Below are 21,507 nucleotides of genomic sequence, written 5' to 3'. Positions count from 1 at the left end.
AATGTAACGAAAATATTATTTTTTTTTTTTGGTTTTTTTTTGGTCACTCGCAGAGGAGTCGTGGTTTTGGATTCATCACATTCTCGGATGCGGAAACTGTGGAGAAGGTGTTGGCCGTGCCCATACACACGTTGGACGGCAAAAAGATCGACCCGAAGCACGCGACGCCCAAGAATCGCCCAAAGGCCGGCAGCAAGACCAAGAAGATATTCGTAGGTGGTGTCAGCCAGGACACCACCGCGGACGAGGTAAAAGCGTACTTCAGCCAATTCGGTAAGGTGGAGGAGACGGTGATGCTGATGGACCAACACACCAAGCGTCACCGTGGCTTCGGGTTTGTCACGTTCGAAAACGATGACATAGTGGACACGATATGCGAGATCCACTTCCACACGATCAAGAACAAGAAGGTGGAGTGCAAGAAGGCACAGCCCAAGGAATTAGTGCAGCCAGCGGCCGCTGCCGCCGCGGGCCTGTTGCTGGGCAAGCGCCCAGTGTTGGTCGGTGGACCGCTTGGCGTCCGCGTGGCCGCAGCTCCAGTGACACAGGCCAGCCACCAGTTGGCTGCCGTGCAACAAGCCCAGGCACAGGCCCAGGCTCAGGCTCAAGCCGCCGCGGCCGCGGTGGCCGCGCACAACTACAACAAGCTGTTCGCCACGTATCCAGGACTGGCCAGCTACCGTTATGCCCCGTATCCAGTTCCGGTTTCCGCAGCCGCGGCCCCGCAGCCAGCAGCCGCCGCCCCGCAACCGGTGCCCACAGCAGCCGCAGCCACGCAGGCCGCATATCCGGCGTACAGCCTGTCCGGCATCGACATGAGTGGCTTCCAAGGCATCGACTGGTCGTCCATGTATGGCATGGGTGGCATGTACGTTTAGGCCCGTTTCAACCCTTATTGCGCGCGTCCTGTGCTGTTTGTATGTTGTGTGTTGGTCAGGTCAATTTTTTTTCGCGTAAATGAGAAAACCGAACAAAAAAAAAGTAAAACGAAAAACATTCTCTTGTTGCTCAGATACATTCTATCATTGAAATTATTTTTTTAATATTCAACCAAAAAAAATCTAAAAAAAATCCCCATCTGAACCCTCCTCACCCCAACCCACACCCAACCGCGTTTCATTATCATTTTTTTTTTTTTTGTATTATTCAAAATCGACGAGGCTGACAGCCAGATCTTCGGAGATCAATCCGCGTGTGTGCCATACCACTGCCTCATTGTCGTGAGTTATTTTTTCATCGGATAAAAACTAACGATTTCTAGTCAGATTTATCATTAATATTAATTAATTATTATTATTTTTTTTTTTATGTATTATTATTACTATCAATAATTATTATTAATTTTTAATATTTCTCAACTTTCTAATCGTAGTGTGGTTAGTGTCTAAATAACGTGTAATTAATTAATTAATTAGTTAATGTATTATTTTGCTCTTTAATAAAAAAAATTCCAATGATCAGTAGAGAAAATACATTCCATTAAGGACCAAAGCTCACAAGCATACATCATGACAATTTTTTTAAATACCATTTCATAAATTATATTCTCTTTTCTCTATATATTTCATTATCTCTCTCTCTCTCTCTCTCTTTATGCATGTATACGTATATTTAATTGTTGTATATATATGTATACATGCATATAATACATGATAATTATAAATCTTTCGCTTCTTATATCAAATGCTTCTTTAAAATCAGATTTACTAACTCGCTCTAGTATTATAGTAGTTTAACTTAGAAAGAAAACATAAGTACGAAAATGTATAACAAAAACAATAATTCTTATTATATGTATATATTTTTTTGTTTATTTTCTCACTACTTATTGTATACTTAAATCAGTAGAAAACAAGACATTGGAGTTGTTCAACAATTTAATTTTAGCTGTTCGCCTTAGTGATCAATCGTACATTGTTTTTTTTTTTTTTGTATTTTTTTTTTATATATATTGTCAAGTAATGAAAATCTCACGAGTTCAATATTTAGTTAGACACTAAAAGAGTTAAAACGTATAATATTATCTACTATAAAACAATAATTTAATTTTTCTGCGCGATTTAGTTTTTAGTTTGTTAGAATTAAACAAGTAAAAGTTACGAAAAGCACTGATTCGACTGGACAATACTAATTAGATCATTATTATATGTATGTAAAGCAATAATACTTAAATGGTTATTGATCTCTTTGTTTATTTATATATATTTTTTTTTTTAAATCTTTTTTTAGTATAGTTTTACTCTAGTGGTAAGCCCTCTATTTTTGTAATATTTTGAGAGTTAATAAAAAGGAAGACAAAGCAATTATACGAAAGAGGGTTAGCGATGCTTTTACATACTCCGGTTTTGTGTCGTATATCCTAGACCTAGACTTTTTAGTACATTTAAAAACCTATTCTAGGTGTATATTTTTAATGTCGAAGTCATATTTAGACTTGGTGTGTATTTTAACAGTATTTTTTAGTTTAGTACTTTTTTTTGTAGAGTAATATTATTAACTACTATTTATTATTAAAAAAAAAATACATAGTTGTAAGAGTAATTAAGTGTACACTTTTTGACATTTTTTTTTTTAATTATTATTATTATTATTATTAATTTATTTAGTTTCTGTGTAGACGTTCTCTACTATATATTCGTGTGTAGTCCTACATATAGATAAAAAAATCGTAAAAATATATTATTAACAGTAGTTTTAGATACCTCTATATACGTGGATCCTTCGTTTCTTTTATTATTTACAATTATTATCATTATTATTATTATTATTTTTTATTAACAATTTAGTTCTTTACGCACTCTAGTAGTTAAATGTTTAAAAATGCTGTGTTGTTTACATTATAAAACGGAAATAAATAAAAGTAGTATTTGTCAGTAGAAAATCCGACCGATCCGCTTTTGGTTATTTAATTTAATTTTAGATTTGTTTTTTTTTTTAGATCATTATTATTTAATTCATATACATATATGTGTGTGTATATAGTATTTATATATATACACATCTATGTATTCGAGTAAAGGAAATAATCGTATATGAAAAAAAAAACAATCTTACTCTCATCCTAACACCACACTACCGTAATGTTGTTATAATACCAATATCTATCTATATGTATACTATTTACCTATAATACTAATACTAAATTATATAATATATCTATATTATTATAGTAATAATATAATATATTGCATGCGTATGACCTCGCGTGCGATATGTAGGTATATATCGCCGCGTACGGTCCGCCCGCGCTCAATTTTGGGGATGAGAATCATCTCTTTCCCTCCCCTATCCCTCTCCTAATTCCATCATCGATTGAGTGTGTATGTGTATTAAAATACATATACTGCAATTATTATTCTATTATTGAAGCCGTCCGTTGTACATCGGCCCATATATAATATTATTATTTAGACAGTAGAGTGATATTATATATACATATTATTATCATTATTAACCCTATAACCGTTGTTGTTGCTGTTGTTATTGTTGTTTTTGTTGTTGTTGTTGTTTGATAAGTAGTTAAAAAATATTACTAACCCATTAGAAGAATTCGATATAATATATAAATATTCCTAACATGTATATCATATATATATAGTGTAATACGTAAACGGCTGCTCAGTATATGGACTTATAATAATACGTATTTGCGTCGTAAATAGTAATTTATAATTACGTGCCGCTGAAATTAACCCCGGACCATATATATATTACGTTCGTAACATCACATTAATATACGTAGTCGTATTATCGTTGTGATTTTTGTTATTATTACCGATAAATACAATACTTAATATTATGTATATTATATTACTTTTCGTAATTATAGCACATCATTACACCGTATTATAATGTGTGTAATGTGCTGTGCGAGCAAACGAAAAAAAAAAATAATGAAAACAACATTTTGGTTTTAAAAGAACGTGTTGAACGAAATAGTTTAATTTTTTTCACGTATATACAATATTATCGTCATCATGTAATAATAATAATTATTTAATAATTTATACACATTTTGTATACCTTCGCCTATTTTCGACAGTGTCGTCGCGCTCGAGTCACAACCGACGAGAACGACAAAAAAAAATATAATATTTACACACTCAATACAATATAATACAATTGATGATTATATTAAGTATTTTTTCGGCTGGTACGATATTAGAATTTTTTTTTAAATTTTTTTTTGTTTTTACTCACTATATTAACTGTTGCGTTTGCGGTAGGTAACGGGTTCTGGTGTGTGGCGTAGAAATTAATAGTATACAGTTGTGTCGCCTTAAATTTTATACGGCCCGCACGACTGAAGGTAATAACAATTTAATAATAACGGTTCGTAATATTATGTCATTACTAATCGTTGTTATTCGTATTATTATTACTTATAACTTCCTCGTGGAACACACGACCGGCGGTGCTCGAACAGCTCTCCGGAGATACGACATCGGCGGCCGCCGTTTCACCTGTAGAACAAAAAAAACATATTAATATTAACAACGTTTGCAGTACATAATAATAATATTATCATTAGTCGACGCTTTGTGTAGACTCGTATCACAGTAATATATTACATATTATCTCTGCTACGTATAATAATATATTAGAAGCGTATTATATTATACTGCGAATTAGGCAAAATACGAAAAACGGAAAAATATTAGCTACCGATTGTTTTAATAAATTTAGTGGGTGTGTTTGTACGATTTTGTGTTTAGTTCTACGACGACAACTACGAAGACAACTCCGACTGCGACAGCAGCTGCCGCCGACTTTTGGTCCCCGCGCGACAGACATAACGTTTAAAACCGTGTGTGTGCCATAGGTAAGTATGGTATATACATTTTTTTTTCTTACAGAAAACAGGACCAGCGCAATATACCACATTAATGTAATATAGTTTATATGGAGAGGTATTTTAATATAACGCATTACGATGATCGTTTTTGAAACCGATGAGAACTTAACTCTTTTCAACAGATTCGTTGGCTAAGCGATACATCGCTTGTATATAATTATAAATATTAAAAAAAAAAATAATTGAAAAGTGACGAGCACTGTTAATCAAAAAAATTGACAAATTTTAGAAATTTTTTTTCAAAACCGGCCTCATATAATAATATTATATTACTTAATTATTCTATACTAAACAGTAAACTATCCGTAGCTCGTAAAACATCGTAGTTGGTGCCGATTGCATGTGTTTCCACCGTTGTTGGAAGTAGTATTTAAGTAGACATGACATTTATTATACCTATATATACTAACACCAAAATAATATTTATTTATGTTAATATAGTCTAACAACGGTTCTTGTATTTTATATACATTTATCATTAAATATATATTTATGTGTTTATTACATTTAGTTCTGTGCCAGTTTTATTTTCACATACTTTTCTGTGCGCTTTTAGTATTATGAATTTTATTCAATTTCACTCGTGTTATACTGTAATATTTCGGGGGGAAATCGATATTCACTATTCACGTCCTTTCCCATTCTATCTGAGAAAAAAATGGATAAAATTATGTTATATTATATTATATTATTATTAATATTATTATTATTATTATCATCATAATTATTATATTATTATATATTGCTCAAATAGTTTAGCGTGTAATTAATTAATATTTAGGTGTATCATTTTTTTTTTATATATTATATATTCATACAAAAAAAAAAATATATATATATATATGTGTGTATGTATAAACACTTAGTTATAAACGCCAAACTAGTGGCATAGTATACAAAAACCTATTTAGTTTAATATATTAATTTATTATATTTACGTACCTAATATATATATATATATTTATATATAATGTAATGGACGGAAGTAATATTTAGAATTTTTTCTCGTTCAACGTGTATTTTTTATAGTGATTTTAAAAATTTAGGCATATTTATAATACATATAATATATATAATAATATATATATATATATATCGTTCACGGCAATAATACGAATTGTAAGATATTTACGTACTTATATATATATGTATTATAAATATTATATATATAACATTTTTTTACTATTATTATTATTATTAATACGATCTTTGAAATATGTAAAATTTGTGATATTTGAACCTTGTACTAGTCGTTTTTTGATCTAGTCTTATTTTTAATCAGTATATATATTTTACTAATTATTTACGGATTTAATTAATATATCAGATGTCGTGACATATTATTCAAACTTAATATTCGTCGTTTGTAAGTCTTCCTTTGTAATAATAAATTAATACGAAACATCATTAGTGAGTATACGAGTAGCACCTAAACCATGACTGTCTAAACAATGTAAATCGATATGTTATTTTTTATATAACAAGATATATTTAGACGTGTATTTAATCGATATAACTTGTGTAAATTTTGTACAACAATTTTTTAGGCTAGGTCTAGTCATGTTTGGTTAGTCGCCTAGAATCAATAAATATATATGATATATATATATATTCGTATTTGTGGTTAGTTTAGGTGTAGATTATGTGATTAGAATTTGTATTTATTATTATTATTATTATTACTATTATTACTATTTTTTCTGTTAGTTCGAAAAAGTTACTTTAAAATACATTTTTTACCCCATAAAAAATAAACATAAACGTGGTTTTTTTATTACAATTATAATATTGTGTGCTACTTCTTCCTTATATATTTTTAGATTATTAGCTAACACTTCAAAGAACCTATCTATGATCTATATATTAATGTTTCCTACAAAATATCTGTTTGCGTTTTTTTTTTTTTTTAATCATATTATATTTTATTTAATATGATGATGTGATATACGAAACATTTTTATATACTTTTAACATCCAACAACAAATTCTTAAATAAATGAATGGTAAGTTCAAAAAAAACATTATTTACCGAATTCGTTTTACCTTGCAGACCAACATAACGAATAGCGTATCAACGAGTTGTTGAGAGTTGTTAATAAAGTGTGAATAATGTAAAATACATTTTATAATTTAATGATCTTTATTCCAGATGAATTGCGTTCGATTAACAGGAGATCAGTTTAATAAAATTATGTTTACGTATAATAATCATTAACTACATTATACTAATGCTGTTACGTTGTTATAACTAAATATTTTATATTGTGTATTGTTGCTATGTTGTATTGTTGTGCATATCTTTTTTTATGAATTTTTCAGGGTATTTTACATATACATAAAAGTCGGCGCCGTTGAATCCAAAAAAACGAAGAAAACAGTTCTCATACTACTTTCGATATATGTTATGTTTTTAAATAAATTGATAATTTTACCATACTAAATATATATTTAAACGCATTTCGCCTTTTTATACTTTTGACTGTACACGTACAAAATGTTTAATGATATTATATTATTGTATTAAGTTAGAAATCCTAATCTGCAATAATATTGTTCAGGCTACTTAAGAAAACATGAAACGAAATATTTTGTATTAACTGTAATCTTAATTGTGTTATCTTTAACGACAATGTACTTACTAGCCGAAATAGTCTCAGACGTAAAATCTGTTTATCGTCATAGATAAATACTTCAAACAAACAACAAATTATATTGTGCACAGAAAACATACCTGAGAAAATTTGCAATTCTCTTCTAAATACTCATAAAATATAATATTAATACGAATAAATATGGGCAGCTTTGCTTATTTTGAGAGTTGCTACAGAGTGAAATTGTTTAATTACATCATTACAACGATTAATGTTGGATAGTTCAAGCTGTATAAAGCTATAGTACCTACCAACTAAGTAATCATTTTCAAAATTTCGATGTTATTTGCATTTATTTATTATTCGCAGTCCTTTGAACATAATTATAAAGAATTCAAAATAAGAGACATATATATAAACCCTCTACCTACCAATAATTTTAATACCTAGTTAACTTTTGACATGCTATCTAGTCGTTTATAATTTTGAACGAAATTCCCAAAACGATAATATTATTATTCTTTGTAATAACTGTACTTTTTTCGAAAGACACCAAATTAACTACATTTTACTATACATGTTCGTAACCAATTTTTAAAAGATTAATTAAATACAAATGTTGAAAATACAGCTGAAAAAAAAAACAAAAAACCTATTTCCCAATGGTATATAAAATATGTATAAGTATGTGCACTATTTCTATCTAACTATACTCGGTCACACGCAATGCGTCCTAAATGTGTTTAAGCTTAAATGATCTACGCTTATTACGAGGGCAAGTCTGCAGAGTTACTTAGAGATATTAGGATTAATTTTACCCCGAAAATTTATAATATTCGTAAACCTATAAATAGTAGACCGATAAAATACATTTCATTTTGTACGTATTAGCTCTAAACTTAGATATACCTGTAGAAGGCATCGCGTGTATATCATTTCTGGGATTGTGAAATATGATTATTTTCTACTACAATGTATTAAATTATAGGTAGGTTGCTATTGTCTAAAATGAAATGTTTATTTTAGGGAGCAACGTTAAATTTTAATCAACATTTGAGTATAACATGATATCCCTTTTAAAATAGATTTATGAGTGAATAAACATAATATGATATTGTAGTTGAATAAATATTTAAATTACTTTTATATTGCGGGCGTCCAATAAGTCTGACAAAATACAAATTAGAACTATGGAATGAATTGAATACTAAAAAAATATAAATTTAAGCTATACTGTTGAGTTATTTGTTCACTCGTTCGTCATTAAATCCGTATAAAAATAAATGAATGATACATTTCTATTTGCATTATAAACAGGAGTAGATATCTACATTTCTGAACATGGTGGTGAAGTGATAGCAGATAGCGATAAGACTTGAAAGCGTGTAGGTTGGTAGGTACCTAGATAGATATTATAAGTCAAAAGTGTAGATACAACGTTGCAAATGTGCAATTAAACTGCATTTGTGTAAGTCTACGTGATGAATGACAATTTATAATGTATATTTGATGCAGGAATTTAATTGACATCGATACGCCTGTCTCTCTACACACGACAACAAACATAATAAAAAAAAGGAAGGTAATATATAGGAGGTACCTAATAATGTATACCTAGTGCTGAATGGTAACGATATAAAAAAGATAGTTAACCTTAACCGTCTATAAAACAAAAAAAAAAAGATAACTAGTTTTTACTTTGACTCGTATATAGAATTATAGAATATTTTATATGACACCTGCACCAGAATCAGGACGTTTTCTCGGACATTATTACATCTGTTTCGCTAAATCTGTCGACGTGTTAGAAATTGCATCGCCGTAAGTATAATTAAAAACGCATAAACTGTGTGTGCTGCTAACCATTGTCGGCTATTGACATCATCCGCGTGCGGGTTTGCCGAAAAAAAACTATTTTAATCACATTATGTATTTACATCCTATATTATATACATTCCGTCACGGAGACACACGGCCAGACTTTGGGTTTTGTGAACGGTTAAAGTTAAGGGTGAAAATAAAAATTTGAACGGCCCCGGTGCACGCGACCTCCGCTGGCGCCTGCTGCTGCGTCCGACGCGGTGGCATTGACCCAAACTACAGTATACCTAACGGACATCAGTCGAAAAATTGGAGTGTATCTACTGTATCTATATATATTATATACCTATCATACTATAAAATATATCTTATCGCGGCGACGATAATGTCCTTTTAAGCGAACCGTACGGGTTAGTTTATTTTAAGAAAAAACATTTTACCGTAGGAACAACGGTGTATAAATGCCGATAACACAGTTTGGAAATTACAATAATAGGATATTCGCACATCCGTTTTAATTGTTTTAAATTTGATTTGGTCATTGTAAGAAAATCGATTTTTAATCATTGAACGTGACTATAGACTTTTTGGTTGGTACAATATATTATAATATAGTGCATTAACTAATCGTAAATACGATTAAAATTGAAATTATACTATTATAAACAAACGTTAATCAAATAAGCCCTATGAGGATAGTTAAACGATAGTAGGTATTACCTCAGCCTTGAAAATTGTTCAGCACGGTACTTGGTGTTGATCACAACTAAAACCGAACTTTGGCCACCACCAACACGACGTGCATTATGTTATGTACTATAAAATGCTAAGTACACGGTTTGCTCGCGGCCAGCTACAGAGGGTACCTATGTTACAGTATTATCATACAATGCGCGCGCGCAAGCGTCTACAACGGTCGTCACGACAACGCCGCCGGTAACTCTCGTCGAGCGGTCCCTATTCCGTCACAAATGGATTTCCCGGCGACGTAACGCCACCAAATACTACGGACGTATACCTACAGGGTGACTCACAAAGAGCATTCAACCCGTTTTTCTACTTCAATGACGCGAAATGATTCAAAATCTGATTGTTGCAATATTTGAATATATATTATACACGCATTCTTAAAAATCAAATTTTCAATAATTCTTGAGACGTTTTGTACTACTTATCTGTGGAGTGATCTGTTCAAATATATGAACTTTTGTTCTTCCAACGAAAACTCCTATTTTCTATTGTACCCAACTATTTAGTGGATCACTAATCTTAAACTATCAAAATTAATTCAAAACAATTATACACTGAATGGTTAATTTTAAAGAAAGGAATTTTGATTTGAAAAACCAAAGTTTTTATCGTCAAGGAACACTCCTCATAAGTAGTACACAAAAATCAAAAATTTGAAAACACGGTAATTAATAAACATACCATCATAATCGGAATATAAATTTATTTATCATAAACCGAAAAAATAGAATTGGTCGTGCTCAGTGAATCACCCTGTATATGGCCAGACGTTTCAAAGACTGAGATCAACCTCAACCATACTAGGGGTATACGTTTTCCGGTGTACTACGCGTATGTGTAGCAGTTCTGAAGCGAAAATCGCATGCTAGCCCTGCGAACTATAACCGCTCAAATCGTCGAGTTTTCTCCTACCCATCCGTCCCTGCGGCGGCTATATCGCACCCCTATATCGTCCGCAAACCACGGCTAAACGCCACTTCGAATCCTGCTGCGGGGTCGTTAGCCTTAGTCCGCGAATAAGGGTTCACCGAGGCGGGTGGCGTATACTATTATTAATATTATCATTATTTTATATTAACTTGTACATAATGGGTCTTACGCGTCCGCTGATAAAGAAAAACTGAATTTTAAAAAGAATTTCTCGACGACAGATCAGAAGATTCAGAAGTCGACAGTCCTATAATACGTCATGCATGTACAATGCGATTCGTTTCATGAACTACAATATCATTAGTTTCGAAAAACTAAAAGTACCAAATTGTATAATAATCCACCGCTATATGAATGACAATTGACATTAATTACTTTTTATTATATTTTTCGAGTTATATTTTCAAAATATGAATTGCAATATTTAAAAAAAGAAACAATATAATAGTAAAACTAAAACATGCTGCGCTAGTGAGCTAAAATGAAAATTAGAATTTCTCATGATATTTTGTTTTGTGAAATGTAATAATTAAACTGTCGTTGATGTACAGATTTTTATTACTCGAGCATTAGGTAACTTACTTAAAAATCACAAAAATTAACGAATGCTACTGAACGTTGGACGGATTACCCTGTACGCTCATTAAATTTTAAGCAACATCGCATGTATTGCTTATTATAATAGTAATGACGTTTTACTCGTCAAAATACAGCCTAATAGGCAAAAAGAATCTTGGTGAACGTGACTTTTGTGTAATCGGCAATCGGTATACCTACCTACGAGTTTTAAACTGTGTGATTGAAACACAAATTATTATTTATATATATATATATAATCTATTGTACCTTTCGTTCTACATTATTAGAAAAATATCAAACTCGAATTTATTATCGTATTGTTCCATTTTACTTCTAACTAAACTAAGTCATTTTTAAAATTCCCTAATACATGAACAAAATCGCAATAATTAAATAGGTTTCTATTTCAATCTGTTCAAAACGAAATCAACATAATTCCTGTACGAATGATGGGTCAGCTGAGGACGTGCAGCATTATATTCTTAGGTCTACTCTCGTGTAAAGCTACGCTCGGAAAAGCAATGAAATACCGGTTTATTGATCAAAAACAAATCCCTGATGATGAAAATAAAAGTATTCCGTTGTGTTTTCTCTTAAGTTTATTATTAATAGTCATTCGCCTTGTCCACCCACATAATACATTAAACGAACCGTGGTAATGGTTTAAACATAAAGTATTACGTCGTGTGCAGTCAATTTTATTAATTTCAAAAAATAAAGGCGTAAATTGCGTGCAAAACGATTTCCTGCGTGAAGCAAAGAGTTATGGATTTTCCGGGTGTTTTAATTGTGCGATCATATTAATTTGGCGAATAAAAAAAAAAAAGCCACCAGTGGAAAGCACTCTATTTGTATAAACATGAGTATATAACGTCCAATGACCTCTTTCGAAGGACTACCGTGCAATATAGTAAAACGGCTTTTAACACGTCCTCTCAACCGACGCCCGTTGTGAGTTTTACGAGTGTGGAACAGCTAGAAAATAAATAATAAATAATATGACGAAAAGGGTGTGACCTGGTCGGCCGCAGGCAGATAGGAAAAATACGGTTTTTCCATTACGCTAATTCGTCGTACCTACTATATATACTTACGTATTATTAAGTATAATATAATACGATACAATAAGAGGAATACAGGGTAATAATATTATATTATAGAAAACAGGTGGCCGGAAGAGGACGTATAGGTACATCGAAAAAGTTCGCGGTCGCCGGTACAAGACTACCCCCTTCCCCCACCAGCATGTACCCCTCATATCGTCGAGCGTCTTATTTATCGTAATTTCCGTCAATGCATACATCCACGCTGTAAATGTGTAGAGAAAACCATTCATATAGTTTTTTGTAAATCGTTTTTACCTCCGGTTTTCCACGGTGTGTGTACTCGGCCTCGATCGAAAGCAGACACTGTAGACACTAGACAGATACCTATATATATCGTGTATTTCTGTTGAACTGCGGCTATTACACTTTGCGATAAGTTGGCGCCGCTTCGTGATGTACTTGAATCGTGAAAATATATCCAATACGCGTGATGTAAAGTTCCTGAAATAAAATTTCTCACGCTGTACAATTTTGTTTGCGCTGTACATATATAATATAGTTTAATTATAGCTATTGTAGTCGTCTGTCACTGGTTACGCGACTACTTACGACACTATTGTATTATAATACTATATCATGATATTTTACAAATCATCGGGATCATCCAACGCGGCGATAATCGTATAATAACGATAATTTAAGTCGAGCGACTGTTGCAGGTACACGATAGTCACGCCGGTTAGGTGGCGGTGTTTGAGAAGTTGTCCATTATTATATTACACTATAATAGGATTATTAGGTTTTGGCGTGGTTTATATTATAATACAGTAAGTATAAACATAATATCGTAGTATACCTACGTCGTCGTCGTCATCGCCGCGGTTTCGGGTGCGGCACACGCGCTATATAACACAATACGAAACACGTATAAGGGCTCCCAAAATATACTTATACTATAATAAACTTACTTTAATCGTATTGCGCGTATACAGAAAGGTATCATTTTTTAAGCTTATACACGTTTATAAATATAATACGTACGTGAGTTCGTGCAGATAATATGAAAATTGACGAAGTGAATTGACGTCTTTTCCGAATTCGTTCGTCAACTTCGCAAAACAACGCCGACTGCAGTCCACCTCCGTCCCTGCATCCACGGCCGTCGTTCGAATAGCACTGAAAACGTTTGCAAAACGAAACTCGCGGGCCGACGTACGCGCGTGTGTGTGTTGGTTCACCGCGGATGAGATGTCGTGCCCGGTCGCCATCGCCGTCGCGCGTCGTTCGCGCCCTTCGGAGCGGGCGAGGCGGATGTACGAGGGCCGCCGTTGCAACGCACAATTCGCACACCGCTTTCCGCCACCACCTCCCCAGCAACGTCGCTGCAGGTGGAATCAATAGCCGAACTTGAAGGGGTGGAATGGCGTCGGTGGCGGTGTGGTGAAGACGGTGGAAGCGGCGGCGGCGGCGGCATCGGCGGTGGTACTTTTCCCTTTTATTTCCCCGAGTCGTCGTGATGGGCGAGCGGGCTGGAGGGAGGGTTAGCCGTATTAGATAGGGCGGCCACACCCTTCGGACACACGCTACCCTTGTACTCGCGCACCCCGTCGTCACCCTCCCCTCAGCGAATAAGTCCACCCCTCCATCACTATATACTGCAGTAACCGCCGCCACTGCCGAGTCTCTCGCTCCACTGTTGCGGGCACTCGGCGTGAATGAAAATATTATGACTGTACGCGGGCACTTTCCATCGGCGGCGGCGGCGGTGTTGGAGGCCTCCGTCCCTTCCATTATTCATAATTAATTTTTCCGACGTGGCGAGGGGAGGGCGAGATTTCGTCGGGTGATATTTTGCCGGCGGAATCCCTGCGGGGTACTGCTGCAAGCTCAGGCCCCTCTCTTGTATTATATACATCGCACGACGGGCATTGTGTACTGCACGCGTATATATAATACGCATACTCAATACCTACTCGTGTAATATATTATATATTGTGTTGAGCTTGCGATATTATATCATCTCAAATTGTATAATATTTAAAATATATAACTTCAGTATATTATTATATGCCAGGTTAGACTCTTTAACTTTCTAGTAGTATACGTACGTATACTGTATAGGTGTAATTACTATTTATATATTATATAGTATATACATATATTTATTGTGTCTTAGAATAACATTTCATTTATAGAAAATAATATTGTGTAAAAATATTTGTTTTATTTTTCAACACTCTAACTTCGCCGATAAAAAGATAGGATCCTTCCTCGGTGAAGAGTCGGACTATTATATCGTATATTATTCATACGATTATCTAAATAGCTAATAAATTATTATTATTATACTACGAAATAATTATCTAATATTAATTAAGCAGTTAGGTATAGGTAGAATAGTAATGGTGGTAGCGACGATAGTGTCATAGTCGCGGTATAGTTGATGTGAATACAATAATATTATAATACAACAGAATACCTATATTATACACATTGAAGTGTAACCAGATTGATCGACAATGGAGACCGACATTTGCGGGTTACACGATACACGGAGCTATATAATATACCTATATGGTATTAAATATCATCGGTCCTTCGATTGCTATGCCAAAAACGATTCAAATTCAGGACAAACTGATTATAAACATTTAGGTAAAATAATATTGATAACTGTATATTATAACTATAATAAGTATATCATTTACGATAGAATCAGTAGGAAGGAAAAAAGCTGCTTAATATACATAAAAATCCGTTCATAGCTTTTTATTACAATTAATTTAACTATTTTTGGTTTGACTTTGACTTTTATCTATTTGAAAAGGATAATATTATATACCTAAGTCTGATTTTTCTATATACTTATTTAATAATAATATGAAAATTAAATTTATACTTTATTTAACCTGTATATATCATATAGTAATTATATTTTATTTTTTCGAAAAAATTATACACTAAACCCTGCAATAGTCGCAGTATTGTCCTTAAAGAATATTATAAATAATTACCTTTTTTTTATTTTTACAAAAACTCATTACAACGATGAATCGGTTGGAATATTTTCAGTGTGAATATAATATATTTTATAGTTTCTGGGTGTGAAAATTCTCTAGACGTGTCCCTCTACTTCACATCAATATAATATGAGAAATTCGCAACGCTAAGAAAACTGTGAGATGTTCACTTTCTCTCTGCTACAAAGTATACTACTATTTACCGGACGTTTTGTTGCACTATATACTTACTATAGTACTATATATATTTATAATAATTCAACATGTCCATGTAACATAATATACTAATAATATATGTACCGTGACGTTATATCCGGTATTACGCGTTCCTTTGACAATTTTGTATTTGAACCGGTCAATTTAAAAAAAAACTCATCTAAATACCTTAATATAATCATATGATACATACATACTTACAACCCAGGCTCCACGGTACGTTTCCTCTGAGCACATGTATAGGATGACACACACACCACAGATAAATGCTGTTAAATAATTTTAATTTGAAAATATTATAGTTATACTTTATAGTAGTCCTAGCTAAAATTCATAAATAATAAAATGTATTCTGCGTGTATTTGATATGAAACGTAATAAAGGACAAAAAATTTTTGAATATATTATATTTGTTAATTAGAGCATAATTGATGATTAATTATAATTACCGTGAGTTATAGTCGTTATTTGTTTCTATATTAACACCACGTATTATACATCAACAATTACTTACTTGTTGGTTATATAGGTTGTAGTTATTTTTTTCTAATATTTCTTCTTCATTAGGTATAATATGTTTCTATCCGAACTAAATGGCATAATTTTTAAACTCATTAATCTTAAGTTTTCTTGGATCATAGTAGCATTTTTAGATTCTGAGCGAAGCAATGAATATGTTGAAATAAAAGGTTGTATGGTGTGTTTTTTTTTTTTTTGTGTGTGCTTATGAGTCCACAATAAGTTATCAATAAAATGAATTGATTTTTAAAAACAGAAATAGTTTTGGATCTTATCTGTACTTTAAATAGGTCAAGCTTAAAAATTCTCACTAATTAATTTCATGATTGAGAAAAACAAACAAAAAATTAAGAAAAATTAAGAATCTTTACGCAAATCCAATTGTTGACAAAATCTGTGTAGTCACAATATTTCTTTATGAGTATTTAAATCGGAAAAATAGCAAACTATTTTATAGTTTTTTATAGTTTAAAATTCATAAAAACTTTTCTTTTTGTATCTAATAATTTAAAAAAATTAACACAAAATTCTTTATAAGTAGTTCATTCTGAAACCATAAGATCTAAAAAATATTTAAAGAAAATTATTTTTGATAGACATTTTGAGTTCGAATTTGCATGATATTATTTATTTAAAGATAATAATAATGATATTAATTATTTTGTTATAATTGAATAACATTATTTATAGGAATCTAAAACTATTACGTATTTTTTATTGTTATGCATTTATCTATAGTTATTGTGAAAATACTTGATATACAGCAAAACCGGTACTCACTAAAATTTTAAAGTTTTTTGTTTTTATTTTTTCAGTATTAGTTTTGAAACTATAAAAAAATGTATATTAAACGTTAACATTAAATAGTAAATAACTTAACGTATTAAGTGAATAATCGCCTGAATAGTCTATAAACAGTATTCAATATTAGATTCAATAAGTACATTACTATGTACAACCGTTTCACACTTATACCGGTTCATTTATTTTACACAGGAACAATTCATTATTATGAGGTCTATCAACACTAACTATAAATCTATATTGATTTTACAACAGTTTATAATAAAAAAACTTTTAATACCTATAAATAGTTTTCAATTCGTAACAAAAATAATGTAATAAATATTAATACATAATTGATAATTGATATAGTTGAATGCACGTCAAAATCAAAATAACAAATATTCAGAATTATAATAATTATTATTTTAATGTACAATATACTAATTAAAAACACTGCGATAAATTATTAACTTATTAGTATATGTATTCTGAAAAGAGTTAATTTGATAATAATATACTCTATTACTGTGCAAGTAAATTATATGTTACATCTACAAAACATTAGAAACTAAATTGTTACGAGTTAAAATTGTAATATATATTATATACCGGGTATACCCTTCAGGATATTTTTGCTATTATTATTTTTTTGAATTAATTATTAGGAATAAATTTCTTTAGTTGGAAAATTAATAGTATATAATATTATGGATTATATAGGTAAGTATGCTTGAAAAATAATATTGATGTTATTTAATATCGATGATATCCAAACATTAATTTTTGATAATACACCAATTAACTATTCGATAAATCTTAACCTTTTTTAATGAATGATACGATCATCTGCATTGATGTACGACATAATATAATTATCAAAAATAAACGCGTCAAACAATATTATGATGATCACACGGCGTATTGAACAGGCAATTCAGCTACACTACTGAACTGAATTTTGTAATTCTTATAATAATAGTATCATCCTAGTTTTGATTTTTTTCTTATGCACTTTAATAATTATTATTTCTTTAACATGTATAGTTTTATCACAGCGCAATCGGTGAAAATAAGGTGCTTAGCACTCTGAATTTTAATGCTAACAACCCAAAAAATCTCTTGTTTATAATTTATAGTACATTATGGTACAACTATCATAATATTATCCTCCAAATTAAATTTATTAAAAAAATAACTTACAAAATTCTACATACGAAAAACCGTCGATGGTTTAGAGTTGTTATTCACGTTATCAGTAATTTAAAAATTATATTTAACAGTACTTACATTTTATTTTTCCACCATTCCATTAATGCTTATGTCGGTAATTTAATTTATTTTCATTATTTTATTATTTTCCATTGTTACTGCAATTTATTATATGGTTTATTGCTTACAGCATATGACTATGAATAATAAATAACAATTATAAAATAATTATACATAATATCCGTGCAAAATAAAATGGATAGAAAAAATTAGAGAACCTATAAGCTCTCTAGAAAAAATTAACTTGTAGTTTTCATATTTAAAAAAAAAATTGATACGGACAAACAGCTCGAGGTAATTCCCTTTATTCAGTTATAGCAGGTATATTATGTATATTTAAGTATTTAAGTATGAACATTTAATATTTTTACCATTTAATCATTACCTAAATATTCAAGTAAACCTAAAACATTTCTAATGTAATATAATATATTATATGTACACCAGTTGTACATATATAATGATTTTGTATAGTTATGCAGGCCACAAACTTATTAATTATTCCTTCGTACACTAGTGCAGTACGTACATCGCCATCCTTTTTTTAGACTATACAGGCTCGCATGTTTTTATTATACGATTCCGCTTGTAACTATACTGTTTGAACTCCGAAATATAATATTAAATATTGATGATTAATGACAAGCCCTTATTGGCATAACAATCAATACTGTCTTCGCCTATTTGATATCAATATTATATTATAGGTACTTAATAGCAATATCGAGGTGTGATAATAATTGATAACCGAGTAGGTATATTTACATTTATAATAAATATGCGTCTCGATTACTTGTTATACGATTACCTGTACGCCACTTACATTACCGCTGCTTGATGTATCTTACAATAACCGATGATTGATAATGATTTACTTATGTATAATTAGGTACATATAATGATTAATGACTGACACCTGTAATACATTGTTGAAGAACACTTATATACTGTCGCAATACCTACTCATAATTTCAGTAACCTACTGTGGGTTGGTAGATGCGGGCGGTGAAAGCACAACGTACTTGCAGATTTATTTCAAACTTATAATCCCAGACTTGGGAATATGTTATATATCATACCTACTTTTTTAATTTTTTAATAATTATTCTGTTTTTGTTCTATTTGGTATTAGCTACTGAATGAATTTTGGCAATTCTTTTTTTTTTAATTGTTCCTTAAAAATGTAGAAGTAACATTAACTATTATATAATCACAAATTAACAATTTGCAGGTGATATGAGACCTTCAGAACGATATCTCATAGTTCCCATATAGATTAACAAAACATTTAAAGATATCCAAAAACATTAAATAAAAGGATGGATATAACACTTGTCTGTGAGGTTGACTGGGCAAATACAACCAGTGTCGACTATATAAATATGTGATTAGAAGTAAAATCAGGAGTGTCAAAACACTTCAAATAACTACTATGATGTATAACGCTAAAAAAATTAGAAGATATTGTTTAAAATCGGTGTCGTATCTATTCCTGAAAGTGGTTATAGCCTATAATATACTATGTTATATTATAGTACTATAAAGACAGATTGGAAATTTACATTGGAACCTACAAATTCGTCAACAAATTATTTTAATAACAATGTTAAAATTTTAAACATTTTTGATTCTTTTTTCATCAACTATTTTAAAAAAGTACTGGATATTTCCTCCTAAGAACTCCAACAAGATCCAATTTCTATCAAAAACCCTTCTCGAAATTGATGATCAAAACATTTTTTAAACGAAAAGAGTGTTAACAGACAAAAAAATAATTCTGAGAACTATAAATGTATCGATTTTATAGTGTGTGCCTATAAATACGATGTCGTTGATAAAATACTTCGATTTTCAAAAATAGATTTGTTTTTGGTATCAAATTGTATCTAGTAAGTACCTACCTTTGAGAAATCAAAAGAAATTCCTAAGTATTATTATTTTTTATAATCGGGAAAAACAAAAAAAAGGATTAAAGAAAAACCAGAATTTTTACGCAAATTCAATTTCCTAATTTAAATTTGTACATCGTATTTTTTTTTATATGTATATAATATATAAGTATATAACAGTCATAAACCCGAAAATTGTATTATGATAGTATAAGTCATTTAAATTTATTTTAATTACTCAGTAGGTATATCGGTATTAGAAAAATTGTACTGATTTTGAAGTTAATTTTTAATAAAAAAAAAATAAGATCACAAAAAGCGGCTAAAAATTATGAGCAGTGTTTATGATTATTTAGCTCTTTGCTTTACTATACAGTGATTTTTTCCGTTCAGGTGTTACATTCTGGCTACTTGAAAGTTTCATAAATCATTTAATCCATTTATATAGGTACTTTTACGGCTTCTATTTATGGTAATGGCCACTTAAATATTTTATACTACATAAAATAAAAGTTTGAATGGTGAGTGGGTGAGATGGAACAAATCAATTGTGGACATTCTTTTATAGCTTACTCCGCCTTGTAGAAACGATAGTCGTGTTTTCGCGAAGGTAACGAAAACAAACGGTTTGCCGGCTGTTACGGCGTAATAATATGACGTTTGTTCGCGCCAACCTAACGATCCGAAAAGCGATTTGTATTAAAAATGTATTATCAGAGGTACTAAAAAACACTAACCGTTGATAGATGAAGTGATAGATAAGCAAATATTCTAGTTAGACATTAAACAGTTTTAACTTAAAAATATCGCCAAAACGATTGTTGTTAGTGAATAAACTGTCGATAACTCTATGAAAAGACGCTTATTATAATATTTATCATACATGAACTACAACAATCATTAAAAATACCTTTTAATCTTCTCTCCTGGACTCTATATTTCTTATTTCTTAGGTCATAATATTGTATGATAGGTATGATTTTATTTAATTTTATGATTCTAAAAACATATTTACCGATTTATTATGTATTTTTGTATAATAGAGTTACGATCACTGCTATAGTCATTAGTAATGAGTAATGACTATAGTTTAACCGTAGTACTGATGGCTCATTACTTCATTAGTGTATGGCTACGATTCACGATACATAGAGAATGGAGATAACAGAAATAAAATGATAAAAGTTTTACTGTTATCAGTTAATAAATATTAACGAGTAACGACCACGGACCACG

At 31.0% G+C, this 21,507-nt stretch overlaps 1 protein-coding gene and 1 long non-coding RNA gene across 4 annotated transcripts in view; one reads left to right on the top strand and one right to left on the bottom strand.

Annotated features, from left to right (window-relative positions):
- Positions 1-6,610, top strand: part of LOC114131951 (RNA-binding protein Musashi homolog 2) — a 60,065-nt gene extending 53,455 nt beyond the window's left edge. For all 3 annotated transcript variants that reach the window (XM_027997344.2, XM_027997412.2, XM_050197724.1), the window contains one exon: positions 54-6,610. In XM_027997344.2, the coding sequence (XP_027853145.1) occupies positions 54-878 (825 nt within the window). In that variant the 3' untranslated portion in view covers positions 879-6,610. The remainder of the gene's footprint in view (positions 1-53) is intronic.
- On the bottom strand, positions 2,926-13,867 carry LOC114132096 (uncharacterized). Its single transcript, XR_003593044.2, has 3 exons — positions 13,614-13,867; positions 12,888-13,073; positions 2,926-4,463 (listed from the first exon to the last, which is right to left on the bottom strand). It is a non-coding gene; the product is annotated as an uncharacterized LOC114132096 (long non-coding RNA).
- Positions 13,868-21,507: the final 7,640 nt, after the last annotated feature.

Source organism: Aphis gossypii, chromosome 1 (genome assembly GCF_020184175.1).
Source record: "Aphis gossypii isolate Hap1 chromosome 1, ASM2018417v2, whole genome shotgun sequence".
NCBI lineage: Eukaryota > Metazoa > Arthropoda > Insecta > Hemiptera > Aphididae > Aphis > Aphis gossypii.
The sequence above is the reverse complement of the archived record's forward strand: the minus strand, read 5'-3'. Positions and strand labels throughout refer to the sequence as shown.